At 39.4% G+C, this 14,285-nt stretch overlaps 1 protein-coding gene across 4 annotated transcripts in view; it reads left to right on the top strand.

Moving 5' to 3' along the window:
• The window catches only part of svil.L (supervillin L homeolog), a 196,560-nt gene that overhangs the window by 123,677 nt on the left and 58,598 nt on the right, over positions 1–14,285 (top strand). For 3 of the 4 annotated variants that reach the window (XM_041565826.1, XM_041565828.1, XM_041565827.1), the window contains 7 exons: positions 10–849; positions 1,206–1,370; positions 1,813–1,847; positions 3,065–3,126; positions 5,599–5,735; positions 9,354–9,449; positions 13,291–13,546. In XM_041565826.1, coding sequence (XP_041421760.1) covers positions 10–849; positions 1,206–1,370; positions 1,813–1,847; positions 3,065–3,126; positions 5,599–5,735; positions 9,354–9,449; positions 13,291–13,546 — 1,591 coding nt within the window. The remainder of the gene's footprint in view (positions 1–9; positions 850–1,205; positions 1,371–1,812; positions 1,848–3,064; positions 3,127–5,598; positions 5,736–9,353; positions 9,450–13,290; positions 13,547–14,285) is intronic. The other variant, XM_041565829.1, reaches the window with a different exon arrangement.

Here is a 14,285-nt window from a genome sequence, read left to right as displayed (position 1 = left end):
TTTTTAAAGAGTTAAAGTTAGAGAGAGGCTGGGGAGAGATCATATTCACGAATATCCCAAAACTGACACAGAGAGCTCAACGCAAAGGAAACTTCTTTCCGTACCTGCCCAACATGTTCCTTTCCAGTCGGAAACCTCTGCTTTTCATAGGGTTTATAGACAGCCGGCGGTAGTTCACCAGCCCTTTCATGGCCACATTCAGCCTGCTAGTGTTGCTCTTACACCAAAAATTGTGGCACCGCATGCACCTGAAAATAGTGTCATGGTGTCAGCTTTTACTACCTCCTTAAAAAATCCCAAAGCTTCCAGTGATGTGTATATTGAGAAATCCCAACATGCATTTCAAGGTCAGGACAATGTCATGGAGACAAGCAAGCAGGTGATCAGCAATGGCAAATCACACCATATATATGAAGAAAAGCCGACGTATATTTCTGCCAACAAGCAAAGAAATGAGAAATTGGCCGGGCATAAAGACCAAGCCCTACATGTGTCACACAGTTTCCCAATTCAGACTCAAACCTCTGGAAACTTTGGGAAAAGTGAAAAGGTCCTGTTCCTTCAAAGTGGCTCGTCGCATCCAGACAGATCCCAGGAACATGCCAAGGAAGTTTCTACCATGAAGCATAAAATGCTTAACCGTTCAATGTCTGACACCACCAACCCCCAAAAGATGGACGCCTTTAAGATAAAGGACTCAGAAGTCCAGAAGGAGATGGTGTTTTTACCTTCTGAAGACCATGATGCCATTCCAAATGGAGAAGCCGGCATGGTTAATACCAAAGTGTCAGTTGCCCAGCTTAGGAGTGCATACTTGGAGACGACCAACTACGCACAAAAATCTGAGTTGTGGGTGATATTTCTCGATTTTCCCTTTCGACTCCTTGTGTTCATTTTTTTTAATTATAGTTATAGTACTGTGTGTGACACCTGCACGTCTTGAACAAACACAATTGTGGTTGAAGTAGTAAGGTGATTTCACGGTTTCCTAAAATTGGCACCTAACTACACGACAAGGCATGTTGTTCCTACACTTTTTTTGTTTTTTGCATGCCATGTGATCGTAGGTGTGTAGTATTTAGTGTGGTTTTCCTGATTTATTTTCTCTTTCTCTCACTCTTTTTCTCTCTCGACCTCTTTCTCTCTCCATTGTCAATATTTCTCTTTCTTTTTCTGTTTCAATAACCTATTTCCTGGTTACAAAGGGAACCTAAGGCTGAAATGCCAACATCAGGTGCTTTGTCTGCTACTGAACGGGAAAGAGGCCCTCGAAGGCCAAGACTTTATTTCTCTCCTGGTGAAAGTAGAAAGACCTCTGAAAGATTTAGAACCCAGCCTGTTACGTCAGCTGAGCGAAAGCAAATGGATAGGTAGGCACCTGAATGTCCAGCTATAAGGACAGATTGGCAGTGGACTCTCCAAGCTTTGCTTTTGTTGCAAACTGGCACGGCCATTGGGTAAAGCTGTTTGTGCTTGGCATTTGCAGCCTTTAATATTGCTTTTTATAGATTTTTGCTTCATTGACCTAATTATATATACTTAAATTTATATTTTTTTTTTAAAAAAAAATGTATTTAATTTTTTGCAATTATGATGCAATAAGTGTAGTCTGTAGACATTAAAAACTCACAGTCCTTAAGTGTGGCTCTAGCATCTAAAAATGTCTCATTTATTTTTGTTTGTGTTTGTTTGCATGCATTTGCAGATCTTAAAGGAATAATGAAACACTATTTTTGCTTTATAGTGTGCACATGCCCAAAATGAAAGCTTTGGTCAACTGTTTTTTTTGTTTTTTTTTACCATCTCATGCAGATCCAGCTTCCAGTCCCCAGAGCAGATTGCTGAAGGCAAGTATTGGAGCACAGTAGTGAGTTCAGTTGGGCTGCTAGTGGTGGCAAAGGCTAATTATTGCTAATGTGGATATATATGGAGTAGTAGCAGTGGGTTATGTATTAACAGTTACACTGGCCCTTGGTCCACATTTGGATAACCCAGTTGGTTCCACTTTTTGTTTAGCTGCTATTCTGTAATATATCATGAGCACAAAAATGGTGCAAACTGAATTTGGTTGCTTTTTTTTTTTAATTTCTTTTAGAGTTCGTACTTTTCCATTTTAAACAATATCGCAAACCAACAACTTCCCCAACTGTTTCCTAAAGACCTCCAGTACTCCAGCCTCCTATTATGAAGCCAAAGCAGCTGTGTTCTAATTTCATAAGTAGAAGTGTCTTTTGAGTATTCTGAGAAACAACTGTTTCCGGCACTTATGTACTGAGCAGTGCAATTATACAGTCTGTATATATTCCCAACTTATATTGTTCTCAAAACCCACTTTGGGGGCCTGACCTAAACTGTGTCCAGGACAAATGGTTGGGTTTTGCAGCTAAATATGTCACATCCTACAAAGATTCTATTTATCACTGCTGCTTTCAGCCATGTTGAATTTAAAGGGAACTCTTTCCCTTGTTTTTAAATAATAAACCATAAGCAATGACTTTACAACCCTTTGCATTTCTGCTTCTACTCTAACTCTGCATGGTCCCTTCTGTAATGGAGCAACTGTTAATTGTCAGGTACATCGCTGGCATTTCTTTAAGACATTAGTTGAGGCATTTCTCAATTGCATCACATTTTAATCATTTAGACCAGTGATATCCAACCAATGGCTTGTGAGCAACATGTTTCTCACCAACCCCTTGGATGTTGTTCCCAGTGGCCTCAAAGCTGGTGCTTATTTTTGAATTCCAGGCTTGAAAGCAAGTTTTGATTGCATGAAAACCAGATGTACTGCCAAACAGAACCTCCTGTAGGCTGTTAATCTACATAGGGGCCACTTAATAGCCAATCACAACACTCATTTGGCATCCACTGGGACTTTTTCATGCTTGTGTTGCTCCCCAACTCTCTTTATATTTGAATGTGACTCACTATTAAAAAAAGTTGGTGATCTCTGATTTAGAGGGTTGTCAACGTAACTTTATATAATTTATATGAGACAGAGGAAGATAGTTTTTAGAACCAAAAATGCAAATACATATTTGACTCATCTTTTTCCTGTTTGCAGAAGAAGCAAAAGTGGATGAAAGAGCCAAGCTTAGTGTGGCTGCGAAGAGGCTTCTATTCAGGGTAACTGAACTGTTTATTGGGAATAAGCCTTTGAAATTGTCTCAGTGACTTCTCTGTCTCTTCTATTTATAAAAGCAACTCCTCCAGTTACTTACACGTTACCCTATACAAGTTTTCCTGCTGAGCGAGAGGGCGAGTAATGTTCAAAAGAAGATAGATTTGCAAAAGTCCAGAAGAGTCAGCCAAACCAAATCCAAACTGTGGCCTTTATGTCACTGTACTGTGCTCAGCAGCATTTGGAAACTTGTTTAGGACAACCTCTCTGTTTACAACTGGTACTCGCTTCCTTTTAATGAGTTTTAAACTACTGTTTGTTTAATGATGCTGGGAAATATGTTGGCTTTTTACATTTAGTCAATAACAATGCTCCATAGATTTGTGGCATTTGTACCCAGTTAATGCTCAATATTTTAATGTAACTTGATAATGGGTCAATTCAGTTCCAATTTTCCCTACATGGCTTTTTTTATAGAACGATACCTAGAGAATGAGTCTTAAAGGCCAAATGCCTAGAGTGTGTATTATTATTATTGTCTGTAAATTGGCAGATGCCACCTTCTCTTCTTTTTAGGCTTATGGTGGATACAATGCTTTTCAGATCTGTCTGTGCCCTTGTATACCAATGTTTTAGGATGAGGCCCGCTGGCAACGGGCACTAGTTCTTTTCCTCTTTCTGTGTGGGGCTGCAGTGTTCTAATGAAGCATGTACTGTACTGTCTTATATTTCAGCTTACATCACTTCTCCAAACAATGCCCTTCTGCTACATTTCAGGCATAGTGAGAAAGTTATGACAGCTACAGTCAGTTCTGTAATTGTATATTCCAACCCACAAAAAGCAGACCTTCCTTCAGTTAGCGTGAATGATGTATTGCATGTGTAGGCATTAAAGTCCATTAGCATTTGTATAACTGACACCCCTCGGGTAATATAATATGCGTTTGCTGGGTGATATTCATACTTATTAATCTGGAGGAACTGTTTAGAAAACATAGCATCTGTTCCAGAGTATTTTGTTTAACCCCTGCAAATGATCGTCTTCTAGTCACTTATCCCTTTAAACACTAAATGTCCCAGGCTTTCAAACCCCACATGGACTACTATAGCCTTGCCATTGTGGAGAGAAAGAGGCAGCTTGAAGCCAGTTCTGAGCAAATATTTACACCACTGTCCTCTTTGGTTCTTCTGTTTGTGTAAAGGCCCCCCAAACACGGGCCGATAAAAGCTGCCGACAGACCGAGAAGGCAGCTTATTGGGCCGTGTGTGGGGCTATCCGACGGGCTTCCCCGATCAATATCTGGCCAAAAGACGGACAGATCTCGATCGGGCACGTTAAAAAATCCCGTAGGATCGCAGCCACATCTGTGCATCTATACGGTCCTGCAATCCAACTGCCCATATCTGATCCATTATGATCCAATCATTGGGCCCTAGGGCCCACGATCGAATCAGCCCGATATCGCCCACTTCAATTCGACAACGCCAAACGAGCGGATCTCTACGTCTATGGCCACCTTTACTCTGTGTTATGCTGGGATGATAATGCTGATTTGGATATGGCTATTACACCTTGACTTTGCATGTGGCATAGTTTGTTGATATCAAAGTGTCCACTTGCCTATTTGTTTCGATTATGTCGGGGAATGTTTGTATCATGATTAGAATAAATAATCAGCATCACTCTCAACCATAGTTATAGAAAAATTATAAGTAGCAGTTATTAAGACAACACCTCTCTGTATTTATTTTCCTACTAGTTTCAAGAATTTGAGCTGATTGGGAATTAACTTATCCTACATACTTTTTAATGCTCACTAATTAATTCTACTAATTATAAACTACAATCTATTGGGAGAGTTAATTGAATTACTATTTATTGGCACTGCACTTTATAAATATATTAATTGATTACTTATAAGTTATTGGATTAATGTAAATCAATTCTTACAAGCACTTTATATAGCTACTGATTAATTGGTACGTACAATCACCTGAAGGCACTGATTAATTGATTTGTAATTAGAAACGTAATGAATTGAAACAATGGCACACACACTTAATTGAAGGTTAATTAGGGATAACGAAGGTTGTTCAATTGGTGTCGTTACATAGTTGGTATTTTATTGATTTTCAAACTTTGATTAGAAAGAGAAATAATTTTGGGAGACCATTTATAGCACTTTTTTTTTTCTCTCTGAATTATTTTATTAAGTTATACTGATTAAATCAGACCTTAGCCCTAATCAAGTGAATACATTATAAGTTAACAATCCAGGGTATCATCTGTCACTTTAAATACAACCATTGGTTTAGACTGGTTTCTTATACCATGCTGCAATGTCTCTAGCTGTGGAGCATATCACATTCATTTATACTGGTGATTAGATTTTATTAGCTGGCGTTATAATGATGTCACCAGTTCTTTATTCCATGTCTCATAAGACCTTTTCACAGTCTAGTACAAACTTTTGCAGGAAATGGAAAAATCCCTGGAGGCAAAACCAGCCAAGCCACGTCCCAGAAACGCAGCAGTGGAGAGAAGGCTTCGCCGAGCACAGGACCGGTCTCGCACACAGCCCGTTACCAGCGAAGAGGTGGTCATTGCCGCTACGTAAGTGCCTCCTCTATTCAGTGTTCAGAATTCAGGCAACATGAAGTAGATACGGAACCCAGGCTCTTGTAAGCTCATGGCTGGTGGGCCTGTAGTGTGCAGGCAGTTGATAAATCAGGCCTATTTTAATCCATAGAGGGCAGTGTAACCGTATATGTAAGGCAACAGGAGCCATTTCCTATGATGGGGTTGACATAAGCCAATACCGTAGTATTCTCCTTGTGATCACATGGGTTCACAATAATCGCAGAGGTTTTGTATCCTCTACACTGGCTGCCTCCCCTCACTTATTATACATTTATGGGGCATAAGAGTTTTTGAGACTGAGAAGTCCAGTCCAGGTGTTTGTTTTTGTGGCAGGAAACGTTTATCCCTTTGCACATTTTATAGTGTACGCCTTGGATATGAAACTTCATGTAAGATCTTTTATGGTGGTGCGAAGTAGAATTTCCCAGCATCTTCAGCCCCCTGGTGATTGACAATAACTGGATGAGATCAAGCCATCACATGTAGCTCATGTTTAACACTATTAATACGTTGACTGAGGAGATTCATTAAAGGAACACTCATTGTTCAGTTGAGTACTTTTACTTGTTCAGACTATAGAATATTTTCATTCTATTAGAAAAGTGATGCATGGGATGTTCTCTGCCGTCTGCTGAAGTCCTCAAGTGCTCAGAAAAACTTTTACCCTAATCCCTCATACGTTCTGCTGCCTAAAACAGTAAATAGAATTCACAAGTCCGCACAACATATTCTGCTTTTTCATCATGAAAAATAAAATTGCTAAAATGCAATAAAAAAAACAAACTTTGTTCTATATACACAAAGTGGAGTGAGGTATGTTGCAAGCCTCCCCTTACAAACCCGTTATAATTAGAAATAATTTGGAAATGAGCAAATTCAAGCCTAATTATCTGGTCATTGGGATGCACATTCCCCCATTTTTTCTTACTACAGGTATTGGACCTATTATCTGGAATCATCGGAAGCTGGGGCTTTCTGGATAACGGGTCTTTCCGTAATTTGGATCTTCACACCTTAAGACTACTAGAAAATCATATAAACATTAAATAAACCCAATAGGCTGGTTTTACTTCCAATAAGGATTAATTATATCTTAGTTGGGATCAAGTACAAGCAACTTTTTTCTTACTACAGAGAAAAAGGAAATCATTTTTAAAATTTTGGATTATTTGATTATAATGGAGTCTATGGGAGACGACCTTTCCGTAATTCGGAACTTTCTGGATAACGGGTTTCCGGATAACGGATCCCATACCTGTATTTGGGTAGGAAAATTCCACCGTTACAAATTATCATGAACTCCGAAGTCTCCAAAAAAGAAGAGTTTAATGTAGAATATACCCTAATTATCCTTCCCGGGGATATTTTTATTTAATCATCTAAGTTTGTGTTTCAGTAATGTTTCTCATCACCAAGAAAGAATCAAATACAACTCTGGAGTGTGAAGACTTAACTAGGCTTGCTTTTGAGATTTGTTTACGCTTGTTTTTTTCTTGCTGAAAGAATGTTGTGCAGGGCAGTGTGACTTATTTGACTGTACTTTTCGTGGGCAGCAGAACAGAGAAAATGCTGATGGATGAGAAGGGTTCTTTGGTTTCTGTAATCTTTGGACCCTTATCCAAGTCTATCTTTGAGGCAGTGAGCGTTTTTTAGTACATAATCGTGCTTCAAGTTGTTACTGATGATAGAAAGTACCCAACAACTTTCTCTTTGCCCACTGGCAAATGTAACACTTGGTCAGCTAATTGTAATGTATATAAAAATGTGTGTATATATAATATAATATGTTTATATACATAGTTTCCAGCCTAAATATCTCAGAGCTTCCTTCCTGAGTTGGAGCATCAGGTGTAGCCTTACAGTGGTCAAGTATTTATGGAACCTTGTTTATCGTGGCTGCTGCAGACAAAACCACTGATATTTTTGGAATATTACTGCCTAACCATTTTAAATTTGCAATTTTGTATGCCTATATGGCACATACATCTGCATCTTTTTCTGTTCAATTCTATAATTTTAGATTGATCTTAAAACAAAATGTGTGAACATCTGGCACAAAGGGCCTGTTCTTTAAGGGACTTAAAGGAGATGGAAAACTATGGAGGCATTTTATTGCCAATAGATTTACTGCAATAGTGCAAGCTAGAATGCTATATTTATTCTGTAGAATGTTTTACCATACCTGAGTAAAATGCTCTAGAATAGGATAGCAGCTGCAGTATTAGCTTGGTGTGACATCACTTCCTTCCTGAGTCTCTCCCTGCTCACTCAGCTCTGGGCTCAGATTACAGCAGAGAAGTGGGGGAAGAGGAGCAAACTGAGCATGCTCAAGCCCTAGCCCTGGAGGTTTAAGGTGACGGCAGGAAGTCTGATAAAGTAGCCCATTTGTAAACAATAGAAGGAAAGAAATTATATATATATATATTTAGGATAAGGCTTAGTTAGTTTTAACCCTTATCCTTCTCCTTAAAGTGGTGTCAGGGCTCAGAGAAAGCCATAAGTTTATGTTGGACATCCTTGATAAAATCTATTACGGACATCTTCTCTTGTTTTAACCAGAAACTAAATATGCAGGAGGCAATTTGTTTTTTTAAGCTGCTGCTTAAAGAGGTGGTTTACCTTTTAGTTAACTTTCAGTATATTTTAGAATGGCCAAATCAAAGCAACCTTTCAATTGGTCTTCATTATTTCTTTATTTATAGTCTTTTTATTATTTGCCTTCTTCTTCTTCTGACTCTTTCCAGCTTTCAAATGGGGGTCACTGACCCAATCTAAAAAAACAAATGCTCTGTAAGGCTACAAATGTATTGTTATTGCTACTTTTCATTACTCATCTGTCTATTCAAACCCTCTCCTATTCATATTCCAGTCTCTTCAAATCAATGGGTAACTGTTGCTAGGGGAATTTGGATCCTAGCAACCAGATTGTTGAAACTGCAAACTGGGGAGCTGCTGAATTAAAAGCTAAATAACTCGAAAACCTCAAATAATAAAAAATGAAAACCAATTGCAAATTGTGTCAAAATATCATTCTCTATATCATACTAAAAGTAAACTCAAAGGAGGACAACCCCTTTAACTGGGGTCACCCTAAGATTTGTGCCAACTTTTCTTGTAAACTTAAACCTTTGAGACCTTGATATCCTACAGCCATTATGAATTATTGAAATTGTCTTTTCCAATATAGTTTTTATTACCGTAGGACTCGTATTGTATAATGAATCTGTTAGTTACACTTTGTTGTTCCAGGGGTTACTGAACCAATACGGCAACTAACCCTTTAAAAGAGAGAGGCAACCTTCTGCACTCCAGCAGTTGCAACACTGCAGATCCCGCCACCCCTCCGTGTAGTGTGGGGATCCTGGGAATTTTAGATGTACAACAGCTGGCAGATAGAAAGTTGTCTCTCTGTCACATTTGTATATTTTGTATAATAGACTTTGCCAAGTTACCACAATTAATATGAATTTAGCTAACTGTCTGCTGTTAACTTGCTATTAATGTTTATTTAATTCACTCTCTAACTGTGTTTAATTCACTTCATTCTTTCCCCCTGTGCTGTATTTTTTTCCCTATTTTACAATGTACTAGTGAGCCTAGTGCTGCTTCGCACACCGTGACCACACACACGGTTCTCCCTCGAATACCTAGTCCCACTGTAACTAAGAGCTCTGTACACCATATCAGGTACCTGCGGGTGTGTTTGCATGGAGACCAGCAAGAATCCAGCCTGGCAGATGCCTTTTAAAATATTAAATGGTCTAATAACCTTAAGACTAACTGCCGCTTCAGTGCATTACAATATAACCATTTTCCTTTTCAGACTGCATGCTCAATGAGTTCCTTTATAAATAAATTAACCTTTAACTTACTAAGGTATGAGCAATGCATGTGGAGCAACAGAATTGTCCCAACGTGGAAGGTTTGGCATTGGCCAACTATAGCAATGAAGGTTGTGTACCCTGCACCTTACATATTAGTATATCTTACAAAACCCATAGCCTTGCAAAGCAGAAGTGTGTGAAGGGGATAATTTCTTTAGTTTTATGGTGGCAATAGCATTGGAAAGGATACTTGCAATTCAAATAAGGGCATCACCAGCCAGAAGATGTCGCCTACAAAAGAAATGGTCAACTAAAAATACTAGAAAATTAATATATTATGTAAAGATATATGTATCAAATTTGAAAGCACACAACAAAAATAGCCTCCATTTTATGATCTTTATAATTTACCGGTTATTTAGAGTTTCAGAATATTTTTTCGGGCTTGTATACTTGACCATTAGAAGAACCGTGCTCCTCCAGCTTCATCTCAAAATGTCATTGTAGGTTGGATATTGCCAGGCATATAAATTAAAATAGGAATTTCCTCCCAAAATGATGTTATAAATTGTGTAGTGTCAGCCATATATTGTAGAAAACGAGGGTCCCCATAGCAGGCCATACATTTTAACAGGATAAATGGAGACTGTTCTCGATCCATTAAAACACCTTAGACCTTGGCCCATGTAAAACATTTTGGCCGTGGCCAAACACCCCCTATACCCTCCTGTCATCCACTATTGTCATCTGCCACCGCTTGTAATTAGTGATGAGCTTACTTTTTCTGCAAGTTTTGCAGCGATAATGATGGCCATAAACTCTTTCATGGGTGAAAAAAAATTGTTGCGCATCAAAAATTCGATGCACAATTTGTTGCATGTCAAAAAAAATGTCGCCCGTAGACTTCAATGCATTTCTGCTAATTTTCACAGTTTTGCGAATTTTTGGCGAAACGGGTCAGATTCGCCCATCACTTCTTGTAACAAGTGGTATCCATTCTCATTAATAACAAGGGGCACGGGGAATGATGTTGGGGCATTTCCCTGCTGGCTGACATTCGCGGTGGAGAAATGTTACATTGATCTTAGCCAAAGTGGAGAATTAAATGTTTATAATCAGGATAAGCAAAATAAATAGGACTTGTGTTGTAATTGTAGTCTTACCTTTTTTAATAAAAAATATACAGTTTCACTAAGTTTAGTTTTCTAATATAAACTACTGCTTTAGGAGGCTGCCATCCTATTGGTCCTGGAAGACAAGGCTGGTTCCTGGTGGAAGTTACAAGGAGCCATTAGTGACCTTGGTTACAAAGAAATTTACAAGCAGACAATGGATGTAACAGTTATAGATTAAAATAATTTTTCCCAATGTTTCCCAATAATTCAATAAAGTTTGTCATTTCGACAGTAGTATCCCTTTAAATAAACAAGTCTGATTTTAGACGGTCATCACATGGCTACAGACAGGCTTTTTGTAGTGTGTCTGTCTTGGCCCATAGGAAACAACAAAAGCTATTTTAGGCAGCCAGAACCCTCCACACCAATCATTCATCTTAGAGACACAACAACTGAGTACACAACCTGCAAGTGCCTTCGGTGTTGTTTTAACAGGAATATCACAGTCAGCTAAAACTCGTTTATTTTTGATGTCTGTTTTGGCCCCATCCCATATAATTTCCCATTCTGGCTTTGTTCCTAGTTAGAGAAATCCTGAGTACAGTGGAAAGATTAGTTTCTGTGTGAAGGGTGTGGACATCCCCTGGAAAAGAGAAATGTCTCCCTTGAGGTGCAGCTCTTTCAGTTAAAAGCTCTAAAATTACAGGAAAGGCATTGCCATGGCAACCCACCGTACTGAGAGACTATGGGACCTGCCTGGATTTGGTTTCACTCGTGTTTTCAAAGGAGACTGGCAGGGTTTCTGATCATGGTTATCCACTATCTCTTCAACCATGAGGTGACATAAAATGGTCCCCAAGTTTTACTGCTCTCCCTGTATCCACAGGCTTCAGACGTGTGTGTAGCATGTGCTTTGTATGTATGCTCGGGTGCATGTTCTCCCTTGAGTGATAGCACGCGTTGTTTTCATATCTTACATGTTTCTTTTATACTTCTTAATTTTTTAGGGCAGAGACACACGCTCCAATTTGGGGAGATTAATCGCCTCTTCTTCTCCCCAAACAGCCTAGAATGTAAATCGGCGGTGGGATAGCACTTAAATCTCTTTGTTTTTCGAAGTTGCCCGAAGTTTCCTCGTGAAACAACTTCGGGAGACTTCGGAAGACAAAGCGCACCAATTGCCATCCCGCCAGCGATTTACATTCTAGCCGGCAGGGTGCAGTTCGATTAGTCGCCCCGAAGAAGAGGAGATTTGTCGCTGACTAAATCTCCCTGAATCTGAATGTGTGTCTCTGCCCTTTAGTAATTTTATAAATTTAGAGGCGGAGATAAAAAAGCAGTCTGACTCATGAAGCCTGCTCCCAGCATAGTCTGGAGTTTAGATAAGGGCACCTTATTAGCTCTTATGGGCACCATATCCCTAAATGTGTAGAAGAGCAAGGGTTACGCCGTGTATAGTATGATCAGTAACATGATGGTATGATCAGGTAGATCATGTACATACAGCTTGTGATTTATGTCCGTTCTAAACTCCAATGCTCAGTCAACCAGCGATAGTGAATATGTAGTGGACGGTTATTCATATCAGCATGTACCGTTCTTTATCTCATTAAACCAATCTCCAAATCCTAATCCCGAGTTATGATTGAGCTAAAAAAAAACAGTTAAGTATTGGTATAGAGCACACTAACCTAATTATTTCCCTTATACCCGCCAATTTTAGCCACACCTACTTATACCACCATCAATGCCATGTGTGTATAGTTTCCTTACTTTTTAGTATTGTGCAGCATTTAATGACACCATTTCATGCAGGCCTGGATTTGTGGAGAGGCCACCAAGGCCCGGGCGTAGGACGGCAGGATTTTAGGAGGTGGCATGCCACCCAACTACACCCACATTGGTTTAGAAACACTGGGAATGCGCAAAGATACTATAAACTAATTTCCCCATTGCTCCGGTCCAATGATGAAAATTTGAGCGGATAAAAGGGAGGGGACGGGGTTGTTGAACAACAGCAGGCCTAGTGGTGCCCACTATGTAAATCTGGCCCTGATTTCATGTAGGTACTGGGTAGAACTGGAAGTATTGACATGGAATCATGAAATCTTTCCCACCATGTTTTCTGGTTCTCCGAAAGATTTTAAGTGCTCCAAAGGAAGTCATAGTACTTATGGTTAGCTGTAGGCAAGCATGCTTGTTTGTTTGGCAGAATTATATATTTTATGTGCAAAGTATGCTAAAATGGATAGGGTGCTTCCGAATGAGCCGCTGCTTTGAGCTCAAGAGAGCATGGAAGGATAAAGGAGGAGTTGAAGCAAGATCCCAGAATTCTTATTGTGTCCTAATGACTACAATTAATTCTCTAGAAGCTATCAATGCAGCATAAAGTATTAAAGCAAATGAAATGAGCTTGTTGGCCTTTGTTTTTCCATTAAAGCATGCATAAGAAAGCATTGCTCCGTATTATACAATAAAAAGTAGCCTTAAGAGACGTCTCCTTTGCCTTGCCTTTTAGCATTCCACTTGGGTGACACAATGTCCATGACCTTTGCCCTTCTTATTGTTTGCCACCTCTTGGTCTCTCAGCTTGCAGGCGTCATCCCATAAAAATGCAATATCAAAGCAAGAGGAGATCGTGCAGAAGGAGATATGCGATGACCAGAGCATTCCCGAAGAGCCTGATTCTTCTTCGCTTTCTTTGGCTGAAAAAATGGCCTTGTTTAATAAGCTTTCCCAGCCGATAACAAAAGAGGTGTCTACAAGAAACAGGATGGGTATTCGGCAAAGGCGAATGAACGCACGTTACCAGACTCAGCCCGTCACCCTTGTGGAGGTTGAACAGGTTGGTATAAAAATAGGAGCCAATAATATCCTGTAAAATATGAATGCCGCTCACTGATGCTCATTATAATCAAGGCTTAGTGACTTGTCGTTTGATTTTAAAAATGTACCCCCATGGTGCAAAAATTGAGGATATTAGAAGTCACCTCTAAGAGTTTCATGGCCTGTATGAAAGCACTCGACCTGTGGCCTCATGCCATTAAAAGGTAATTGAATTGGTGACTTTTAATATCCTTATTTTACAAAAAATTAGGACGTAATTCCATAAATATCTTTTGCCCTACTGTCATCCTGTGAAATATAAGGATACCGTTTCCCAAAAGCAGTTAACCAACTAACCTCCATATGCTGCAATTACAGGCTTCTCAGAAGCATTATATGTTACTGGATTGTTGATCAATATGTATCCACCATCCGAAGTCCAGCCAGTGACTTAGGTATATAATGGGCACTAACCTAATGCCCATCATAAATTGACTTAAGTACCCAACCAAGCACCCACCTCAGTTTTCTTCTTTCTCTAGTCCATGAAGAGGCTGGTCTAATCAAGTGCATCTCTCCCAGCCCAGTGGTGTAGGCAAGTGGTGAGTCAGTGTTGGACTGGCCCACAGGGATACCAGGAAAACTCCCGGTGGGCCATCTTGCTTCAAAACATTTGGAATATTTCGTGGCCATTACCTATTTCTATGAGAACAAAGAGACTAAATAGTTTGAATAATGATTATAGTATGTAAAAAAAA

This window comes from Xenopus laevis, chromosome 6L (genome assembly GCF_017654675.1).
Source record: "Xenopus laevis strain J_2021 chromosome 6L, Xenopus_laevis_v10.1, whole genome shotgun sequence".
Classification (NCBI taxonomy): Eukaryota; Metazoa; Chordata; class Amphibia; order Anura; family Pipidae; genus Xenopus; species Xenopus laevis.
Note: the sequence above shows the minus strand (reverse complement) of the source record. Positions and strands in the feature narration are given on the sequence as shown.